At 37.0% G+C, this 11,389-nt stretch overlaps 1 protein-coding gene across 1 annotated transcript; it reads right to left on the reverse strand.

The window, feature by feature from the left end:
• Positions 1-2,859: 2,859 nt before the first annotated feature.
• Positions 2,860-10,847, reverse strand: LOC140745340 (glutathione S-transferase 1-like). Its single transcript, XM_073077128.1, has 6 exons — positions 10,743-10,847; positions 10,173-10,323; positions 6,097-6,155; positions 5,438-5,585; positions 4,868-5,058; positions 2,860-3,420 (listed from the first exon to the last, which is right to left on the reverse strand). The coding sequence occupies exons 2-6, from the start codon at positions 10,314-10,316 to the stop codon at positions 3,306-3,308; spliced, it is 657 nt and encodes a 218-aa protein (XP_072933229.1). The 5' UTR covers positions 10,317-10,323; positions 10,743-10,847; the 3' UTR covers positions 2,860-3,305.
• Positions 10,848-11,389: the final 542 nt, after the last annotated feature.

An 11,389-nucleotide genomic window follows, 5' to 3' on the forward strand; every position in this document is an offset into this window, starting at 1 on the left:
GAGAAGCTGGATCATGTAAAATAGAATACAGAACCAGAAGAATTCTAGAATTACGCCTTTGACGAATAGTTAGCCATTTAAGCTGACGTCTATATTTAGAGATATGATCATATTTACGTAGTTTGAAAATAAATCGGATGCAATTATTAAGAAGGCGCTCTAGCTTATCAAGAAGTTCGTCCGTCAGGTCTGGATAACACACATCTGCGTAATCGATAATAGGCAGTACGAGACTGTGAATTAGCGCGACTTTAGTTTTGTGCGGCAGAAATTTTTTAAGCCGATATAGGGATTGTAGAGTGGCATTTACCTTACGGCTCAGCTCGGTGACTTGTACACGCCAGCTCAAACTGCTGTCAATGATAAGCCCAAGGTTTTTCACAGAATTGCAAAGAGGAATGGTGGTATTGTTGTATGTAATAGCGGGTAAGTTCGCAAAGTGGACTTTAGACAGCAGTCTCCAACTACCTACTACAATGGCCTGACACTTTAAAGGTTTGACAGAAACGCCATACTGACTAGACCAATCTTTCACAGCCTGTAAGTTATTATTGATAGTGTGAATAGCTTTATCAACTTCACCGATATTTGTCTGCACATATAATTGTAAATCGTCAGCATACAGATGATACGAACAGTTTATAAGTGTAGTGATGGAGTCAATAAATAACGAAAATAACAAAGGAGAAAGTATACCGCCTTGCGGAACCCCAGCAGCAAGGTCAGCCCACTTAGAGCTCTTACTCTCTAGACGAACTGCCTGCTGGCGGTCGCGAAGATATGATGCAAACCACTTAAGGGTACATGGGGCGAAACTTAAGTGAGAAAGGATGGAAATGAGGATATCGTGGTCGTCATCATCAACCCATTACTGTCCCACTGCTGGGCACGGGTCTCCTCTCAGAATGAGATGGATTAGGCCATAGTCCACCGCGCTGGCCAAGTGCGTATTGGTAGACTTCACATACCTTTAAGATTTTTTTTTTTTTTTTATAAATCTTCAGGTATTCAGGTTTCCTCACGATGTTTTCCTTCACCGTTTAAGCAAGTGATAATTAATTTCTAATACGCACATAAATTTGAAAATCAGAGGTGCGTGCCTGGGATTTGAACCTCGGACCCCTCGATCGAGAGGTCGCGTTTCTTAACCACTAGGCTATCACTGCTTTTAGGCTAGGCTATCGTGGTCGACTGTGTTAAAAGCGTTTGAAAAGTCAATTAGCACCATTACTGTCACCATTCTGTTATCCATGGCCCGTCTTAGATCATCCGTGATTTTGACCAATGCAGAAGTGGTGCTATGACTATAATATTATATGTGTTCTTGTAATTAATTAGTAACATGTAACCTATCTAGGGTTAGGTACCCCACACTATTATTAAACTAGTAATTATCTTAGTAATTTTGTTATACTATTGTCTGTAGTAGATAATTAAACAAAAAGGTAGATATTCTTTTCAAAAGACATACGACTTTTATTAACGACTAGCTGACCCGGCAAACTTCGTACCGCCTCAAAATCTATTTATCAAATATATTTCATATAAAATATAGCCTATATTACTCGTGGATAATGTAGATTTCGAATGGTGAAAGAATTTTTAAAATCGGTCCAGTAGTTTTTGAGCCTATTCATTACAATCAAACAAACAAACAAAGTTTTCCTCTTTATAATATTAGCATAGATAAAAAATATGCGTAGTATCGTACTTAATTTTAGTCCATTTTACAATGTATTATAAAACAATTAGTTTCGCATTAAAAAATCAGGTCTGCAGGGAAATGTAAGATAAATCTTTGCTTTGTTTCTTTAGAAGTATTATTTTTATTCAAAAAAGGTGATAACCCTAGACACAGCGTACTAAGAATACAGTCACGTTACCAGGTACCCTTACCATGATATTTTGCGTTTTGACAAATATGACTGTTTTGATATTTGTTTAGCAGTGTTAAACGGTGCTGTGTTCTGGTTTGAAGGGTGTTGTAAGGGAGGCGAACTTTTCTGAGGCGTTCCAGCTCAGTCCTCAGGAGTAGCGGCGCATTTGTGGCCGACCTCAGGTAGGAATTATCTAATCCAATCTGGGTTGATTACAGATGACCATGGGCGACAGTAATCACTTACCATCAGGTTCACTGCATGCTCGTCTGCTACTCCTATATTATTAAAAAAAAGCATTTCCCTCCAAACTCCACCGAATAAAAAGTATTCAAGAATTTTTTCTGTAAAACTTAATTAAAATCTCAGCTGCTCTGTTGCAATAATGCAAGGATAGCTTTTCTTGCAACACAAACAGACGCTTTTTGTTAACGGGACAAAGATAGAAAAGAAAGAGGAAGGCAGGATTAATTAATTTACTGATGCCTTTTGCTTGCGGTCGTCATAATTCAGAACTAATACTTCTTTGTAAGCATTCCTCTAATCTAATCAACACCAATGACTCTACTGTAGCCAGAACTAACGTATCGGACTTAACTTTTAAGTTGATAGTAACGGGTTAAAGGAAATGGTGTATGTATGTAGTTTTGTATCCTGTGGCACATATCTGTAATATGTGTAACAGATATCTATATATGTACATAGACTAAAGACAATGGAAAGAAACTGATGATTATATTTTGGTGTCCTGAATGTAACCATTATTAGAATTTCGTCCATAATTATTTTAGAACACTGCATTTTTTAAAACGCCTGCATAAGAAGATTCTTATTTCGTTTGATCATGAGATTATTGCTAATGATGTGAACATTGTCCGTAGAAATAAATGTTATGTGACGATAGGTTATATTTAATTCTTATGATTTTATTTCCATTTTTCTCAAAAGATGACGTTGTTTACATAGAGTTATAACAAAATAATAAGAAAGAAAACAAATAATTTATTACATAATTATAACACATACTACATAATTTTCAAACATGAAGACAATGGTAAAACCGCCTTTTAGGTGAGTCCAGTACTCAACATAATACCTATATCTGTGCCATTCTGTGCTGATGGAAACTTCTGATGTATTCTCTAATTAACTATTGAAAACAGGTGCTTCCCGTTACTTAATGAAAACTCGTTCAATGAAGTAGTAGGTATAAAGGTAGTAGAACCTGAGTGCGAATACTCCGGCGGCACCACCGCCATTCCTATTCCTGCCCAACAACTGAAACTTTGAAGGGATCTTACTATTGGCTGGTTTGGCTGGACCAAAAGTCCAGCCAAACGTTTGTAGAGGCTTGGAGTTTGCGGCAAACGCCAAGTGTGTGGACGCGGTATATAAATAAGGTTGCCAAGTCGTAGGCAAACAGGTATTCTAGGCCAACTTGCTGTTTATTGCACTTGCAAATAGCTTTAACCCAGCCTCGTTCCCTTTTTTGTAGATTTCCAGTTCTGAGCAACGTTCTAGCCATGACGTCAGTCTTGGGTACCTGGAATAAAAATAATTGTCATGATGCAACATAATTATTTTGTAATTAAAAATTTTCTTCTTTCGTTCGTTAATTATACAGATGATAATCAATTGAATAATTAAACGTGTTGTCGACCCTGACTTATCTCTCACCTTGTAGACGTTAAAAAACGCGTAATGAATTTATTTCAAGAGATACGATCAGTAAGAGAGTTAGTATTTAATGTAAACATTTTAAAGGCATAGGCAATTGTGACTATGGCTAAATTCCACAAAAAACCTTTTTTTTGTTGACGAGGGGGAAACCTTCAAAAGGTACCCGACGCCGTGGGAGCGACGACGGGTTATGTGGGACTTTTACCGCACTAAAACCCCCCGGTGACCGTCCTCAGCACTGCGTAGAGAACTCCGGGATCTCCAAAGGAACGCAACCGGAGTCCTCTAAGCGCGTTGCCCCGTCGATCTCCGCCCAGATGATTAAGAAGCTCGCCACTCCTTGTGGAGCGCACGACGGTATGAGGTCACACATACCATCATTCTTCCCGGGTTCGGTAGCGGCGGTTGGAGCTCCCATTCTTGCAGCCGCCAACCCCGAAAGCCCCCTTTTAGTCGCCTCTTACGACAGGCAGAGGATACCGTAGCCCTATTCTGGTCCCGGAACTACAGGGACATCCACAAAATACCTATGATAAAATATAAGAACTGATGGTTAAAATTAAATTGTAGGATAAACTGAAAATAATCTAATACATATTGCTAGGTAGGTACGTACTAGAAATTGCATTTATCTCTCAGTTACTATAAAACCTATAGAACATTACTCAATTGTTTTTATATAGCTGACATTTTCAAAGTTCTTAATATACTTCCAGAAATCACAAACAAGTCATTTGCACATACATTTTGTTCCACTTCATTTTCCCAATACGCACCAGATATTGATACATTTCTGATATACATACATACTTATACATTTCTGTCATGTCTCACATTCTCACGCGCTATTTAACACGATGTTGGCGTGTTCGATGACATAAATATTGACGATATGTATATTTTTTTATGTGTGACAAAACCAAAAAACTGGAACGCATATTTCACGTAGATAAACATTCTGAAACTATATTACTTTCAGGTTTTTACCTATATTTACACATGATCTGTCTTGACGCATATAGCTTATTTTACTTATAATTATTTATAACGAATATATCTATTTGTCAGTATCTTATTTGACTGATATAAATCCATTTTCATCTTATTGTTTTGCATAGATCTTCTCTCAAAGTTGCTCAAAGGGGCTTAGATCATAGTCCACCGCACTGGCCAAGAGTGTGGAAGTTTCTTCACGATTTTTTCCTTTACTGTATAAATGACAATTTTGCCAATCTTACTTTTGGCTGATGTTCGAGCCGAAGACCAACCATACTTAGGCTTATATTCGAACAATCGAAGATCATACTTACGCATCAGGATCAATAGGCAGGATCGCATTCAAAGAGCTGATGGAAGTCACACAGCAGACATCAGCGAGCGTGAACTGGTCGCCAGCCAGCCAGGGAGATGTGAGGAACTTCTCCATGAGGCTGTACCCAAATCTGATGTCATCAAACATTTTTTGGGTGAAGGACGTAGCTCCATAAAATAATAACGGCCTCTGAAAATGGGAAATGACGAAAAGTTTATTTTAAAGTACTTGGTAGTAACTAAAGTATTGTAAAAGATGAATGGCAGAAAAGTCTGAGACCAAATCAAAATTATCCATTTCGAAAAATATTGGAACGCTTGATGATACGCGTAGTATGTAAGTGACATAAATCCACACGTACATATTTAAAACATACCTATTGCATTCAGTAAAAAATAAAAGAAACAGTTCACGATGGTTTTCTACTCCAATTTCAAAGTAGCTGGCTTGAAAACGAACTATTCTACACTGTCGAAACTAATTTCTTGAGTTTTATACTATCTATTGTAATTTGCACCATTAGAGCTCATTTCTTTAGATATAATAAAGATAAATAAAAAAAACTTACAACAGCCCGGCGAAGCGCTACAAATAAGACTCCAGTGTCGAAATGACACCTTTGATTTATTGTTGCCCTTGTTTTCAGATCAGATGGATAAAGAGGATGATTGCTTATATCTCCATACTTTTCAATTAAATAAAGTGCGATGGCATGGCTGAAATAATTAGATGACGTATTGGTTATTTCTATGTACAGTGTGACAAATAATCCAAAATTTGTTAGATTTACATTATCATCACGCTAACTTTATCGACTACTAGCTAACCCGGTAAACGTTGTGTTGCCATATAAATAAAAAAAATGTTAAGGGTGAACAACCCTTATCACTTAAGGGGTATGAAAAATAGATAGTGACCGATTCTCAGACCTACTGAATATGTGCATTCATACTGAATTGTGCATTCATGCATATAAAATTTGGTGATAATCGGTAAAGCCGTTTCGGAGTAGTACGGTAACTAACATTGTGAGATTTTTTTATATAAAATTTATTTTTTATTTATATAAGTTTTGATATCTGAATGATGAATTTAGATATCTGTCCTGGGTCTGGGTGTTTCTGTATTCGTCTTTGTGTGTGTCCATGGCACCCACGACACAGCGAATCCTAGTGTGGGGCTGTGAGTGTAGAATGCGTGTTTTTATATTCAGTATGTCAAACTTACCTATCCCAAAGAACGAATTCATCATCCACGAGAGTAGGTATGGTGTGCTGTGGATTGATCTGAAAAAATAACTTAACTGTAACCAAACAAACATAATTATGCATAACCTTACTTGATTTTCTCGACCATATCTCACCATAAATCCTTGAGCCAAAAAGAGTTCTTCGGCACTAATAAGTAAGCAATACTTTATATTTACACACACACACACATACAAACACACACACCCAAAATTGTTGGTAAATTAATTGTTGTTATTATTATGTTTCTTTGTTTCTTTTTGCAGATTTGAGGTTATTGTAATTAATCTCTCGGTAAACGGGGACCGCTTACTTTTAACTCCCGAATAAAACCTTTGGGAATATGGTGCGACAGAAAAACAGCGCTGGGCGGGAGATCTCTATCCCGCTTTAGTTAAAGCTGAGCCGCTTCCTATTGCCCCATGTAGAAAAAAATGTTATGTATTTGTAGTTTGTTTTCTTTTTCATAGCAACATTATTTTCTTATTGTTATTATTATCTACAAATTACTGTAATGCTAGCGGCTTTGGCGTTATGATTCAAGGACTTGAACTATATTGTAGTATAATACTGTAAAGGTCGAACGAAGTGAAGGATTTCATCCAGGGGAAATGTATCTAGGCATAAGCTGTGTTAGTCGAAACTACGGAAGTACGAAACCTTCAAAAGGAAGAGTTATGTGACACCATCATTCGCATTTCAACTCCAATATATGACCTTAATTCTTCTTCTTAGTCGTTTTGCTCTTAGCGTCTTCTTCTTAGCGTGTGGGGGCTGATGTGACTCGCCTCACGACATTTCGCCATTTCTCTCTATTGGTGGCCAATCTAGAGCACTCGTGTACAGGGCCACCTACAGCTGATTTTACTTGATATGTCCATCGCGTGGGTGATCGTCCGCGAGGTCTGGTTCCCTCCTCTCTACCCTGCTTAATGACCTTAATTAACTTACTTAATAATGTTTAATATCAACCATGTCTAGCGCTGTTTTTTTGGATCGATGGTTGAGGTGAATATCTCCACTAATACGAAACATTCTAACTTAGTCTTCTAGACTGGACTCTGATTCTATCTTGTGTTGTTTATAAATGTACACGAGCGACCGAGGCAACTGATTATGAGGAGACATTTTTGTTCCTATTAACTTCTTTTTTATAATACTATTTTATTATACTACTATTTTTTTCATTTTTTTTGATGTGAAACATCTATAGCCGCACGTAAAACCGATTTCTGGCGTGGCGACGCATGCCACGCTATACGATGGTATATATATACAGTCTATATGCAGTAGTGTGTACGGTGTACACACTACTGCATATAGACTTACGACTACGATACGATTAAACGAATTAAGTACACGTAAGTCACGATTTGAAATAAATTCGTAAATTTTTGTATTTAATGAAAATAAATGTTTATTCAATAAATAGTCATCGTTATCTGGAAAAAAATCGTAATATTTTATTTTACCATTATGACATATTTAGTTCCTATCACAATATGTTCTTTTCTGCATATTACTTTTACAAAATAATGTCGATGTTTCACATCTGCCAGGCGTCCCGTGACGGCTCACATTTTTTTAATAATATTTTTTTATTATTAGCCCCATGTATAGTTTTATAACTATACATGGGGCTGATTTTAAATTAAAGCAGATTAAGCGCTTCAGAAACTGTTAGCAAACCCTAAATCATTTCTAGCCAAACTACAAATTGATTCCACGGAAGATAATTTACAAGCTCTTGATACGTGGAAAATACGTGGAATCTGAGTAAAGCGCAAATAAACGATAAAGTATGCTCGTCTTGCTCGCCACAGCTGTGCTGACGGTCGTTAGAGTGTGTGGTAGCTACTTTTATGCTTGTTTTACCATATTCGTACTTATGGACAGCATACACAAGGGTCTACGAATAGTCCTGCTATTGATCACTGACGGCAACACAGGGTTTCGTGCCCAAAGAATAAAACCCTATTACTGTGCTTCAGTTGTCCGTCCACCTGTCACTGGGTTCTATGTCTCGAACTCTAATAGATAAGACACTTTAAATATTTACAGTTTGTATTATAAAAAAATCTACGAAAACTTGAATGAAGACACGGAATCCTGTGAGTACGAGCCCGACACGCACTTGGCTAATTCTATTATATTTTATTGTTAAGCACAGACATCTTGTTACGGCTGGACGATGACCACATACGTTCACCGCCAGATAGCTACAATGTGATTGAAATAGAGAGTTACAGAAACCAACGGATACTTTCAAACCGCAAATAAAAATTTTGACAAAATTTAAATACTACTGTCCTGTCATAATAATTAGCTGAAAGTGCCCTTCGAATGACAGCAGTGATGAAAGGCCAAGGTCAGTGAACCGTGCCTGACGTCTTAACTTTATTCATTGATCATATCCTTGTTTAATTCCAATGATATTATCAGCATCAATAATTTCACTGTTGAGAACTGTTCTTACAAAACAAAAAAAATGCTTCGTTAATTTAAAACTAGTTCGATGGACTACAAAAACAATAACTAATTCGATGCCCAAACAGGTTACTACTAGGAATGGCGTATCTTTCCGAAAAAGATCGATTTGCGAATCGATTCGAATCGAAGATTGATAAATCGATTTACAAAACAAACGAGGCGCCAAGAATCGACTCTCCAAAAATCGATCTTCAATCTTTTTAGCTAAAAAGGGGGTAGAGAGCGAAAAAAATCACCAGGCCCAAACAAGCACTGAAAACGTATCCGTCAGCAAAAAAAGTCTATATCACATTTGTTAATGTTCAATCAACTTTAAGAAGATCGTCTTTTGATTTTCTAGGACCAAAGATCGTGTCACTGAATGGATCTATTTCTGGAGATCAATTAAATTATTCCATTTTATGGTCTAAAAGATTCTTCGATTAATCAATCTAAGAATGCCTTCCATAATTACTACTTGCACATTATTTTGCAATTAATTTTTAAAGCGTGTATTATGTTTTGTTAATACTTTTCTCACGATTAATTTACATTACTAGAGTACAAACAAGGTCGTGCGTAAATTATTTTAATTACTGCAGAGTAGTGTTCATGTCATTCTGGAAGTAGGTATCTTTTATTCCAGTATGTTATGTAGGGGGTTCTGAAAAATGACGATTCTTGAATCGATTCGAATCGAAGTGCAATAAATCGATTCACAAAAAAATCGAGAAAGAATCGATTATCCTAAAGTCAATCTTCGATCTTTTTAGCTAAAAAAGGGCGAAGATAGCGAAAAAGAAAAAAAAGGTCATCAGGACCAAACAAAAGATCGATTCTTCGATCAATCTCAAATCGCCATCCCTAGCTTAAAATACTCATGCCTTTCATAACATGGATGCACGCATAATTTTCGCCCATGCAACTCCTGATTGTGTATTGTGAAGTTCCGAAGTTTAATTCATGATAGAACAAGTATGGTAAGAGTGCGGGTACCACCACTACACATTTATCTGTCGTGAAGCAATTTTTGCGATGCGGAGGAAAATAGTGGATGGCAACTGACTTACATATGAGACAACCATGCTAGTCTTCAAAAGCAACGCAGTTGTGATCGGATTCTGGTAGAACACCTGTTCTCTATGCAACTGTTTACAGTAAGTTAGTGAAGGTGGTAGAACCCTTTGTGGTTCGACTCCGGCGGCACCACCGCCACACCTATTTCTACCTAATAACAACAGTGTTAGGCGCTGCTGTTTTCCGGTTTGAAGGGTGTGGTAAGGGAGACAGACTTTTCCGAGGCGTTCCAGCTTAGTCCTCAGGGGTAGCAGCGCATCTGTAGCTGACCTCAGGTAAGAATATCTAATCCTATCTGGGGTTGATTACAGATGTCCATGGGCGACAGTAGCCACTTACCATCAGGTGGACTGCATGCTCGTCTGCTACTCCTATAATATAAAAAAAAAACTGTTTACAGATGTTCTTGGCGGTAGTCACTTACCATTAAGTCTCTCCTTTTCTACCTGTAAACTATAAAAAATTAAGATCCTTTACATTCTATACAGGATGTTTAAGGCAAGGCATTACCTTCACAAAATCCTCAGCAAGATGCTCACTAAGTATCAGGTTGACATCAACAAAGTTAATCTCGGGCACATCCAGGGTACTCAGCACCATGAAGATGCTTCGCGCAGGCGGACTGGCGTCGAACTTGTAGAGAGTCAGCACCATTTTTTAACTAAAAGAAGTAAAGAATATTACACTATTGAAGGCGATAGAACCATCTGTGGTTCGACGGCGGCAACACCGCTACTATTTCTACCTAATAACAGCAATTTTAAGCGCTGCTGTTCCAGTTTAAATGATGTGGTACGGGAGACATACTTTTCCGAGGCTGTTGTAATATTAAATGCCTTTGATTGCAATAACTATAAATATAACAGTCAGAAATATTAATCGGGTACTTGTGGTAAATGGCCTTTATTTACGGAAAAGACGTGTTTAGTTTATTTTGCTTCTTCTCCATAAACGAAGCTATGCTTCTCTGCTCCTCTCGAAATGAGAGAGCTATGGCCACAGTTGAACACGCTAAACTAGTGCAAATTGATATATTTATTAATCAAATTTGTGGAATTCACTTTAAATAAAAATATTTACACTTTTCCCGAGTTTTGTGGTAAAATACTAAACGCTGGCTTATAAGAGCCTGGGCTTCACAAAAATTAAATTCTAGATCTTAACACACCGCCGCTTGACTGGGCGATGAAGTAACAAGTCGTTTACGAACCCTTATAAACGACAGTTTTTCTGAATCCAAAACGTCGTAAAAATGGATGTGGCATTGTATGCTATGTGCGCACTTGGTGCATACCTTGGTAATTATGAAATAGAAAATTTTACTCAAACAACAAATTTGAATTATTTAATTAATCGGAGTAATACTTTCGGATGGAAGTCTGGGCTTCAAATACCAAATATAAATCTCTGGTTTTATACAAATTTCACACAGTAAATCCTCAAATTTTTCGAAATTATGTGCTGATTTGAAATATATATTAGAAATACATTGTTATGCTTTGAAATAATGGAAAACATTGTAAGAAATTCCTATGTAATGTTCTCATTGTTTGTAAAGTTTATTAAATAGAGTAATTAGTAGGAACATGTAAATATTGACAAGAAATACTACAAGCTTCAATATTTTTATGCGAAGAAAATAGCAGACATCTAAAGCAAGTAAGTAGGTCACAATATTACGCAAAGTATACCTATGTTTGAAACCTGTGTTTCACAATAAAGTTATT

Source organism: Epargyreus clarus, unplaced genomic scaffold (assembly GCF_041222505.1).
Source record: "Epargyreus clarus isolate Ecla_fem2 unplaced genomic scaffold, WU_Ecla_fem_2.2 ptg000010l, whole genome shotgun sequence".
NCBI lineage: Eukaryota > Metazoa > Arthropoda > Insecta > Lepidoptera > Hesperiidae > Epargyreus > Epargyreus clarus.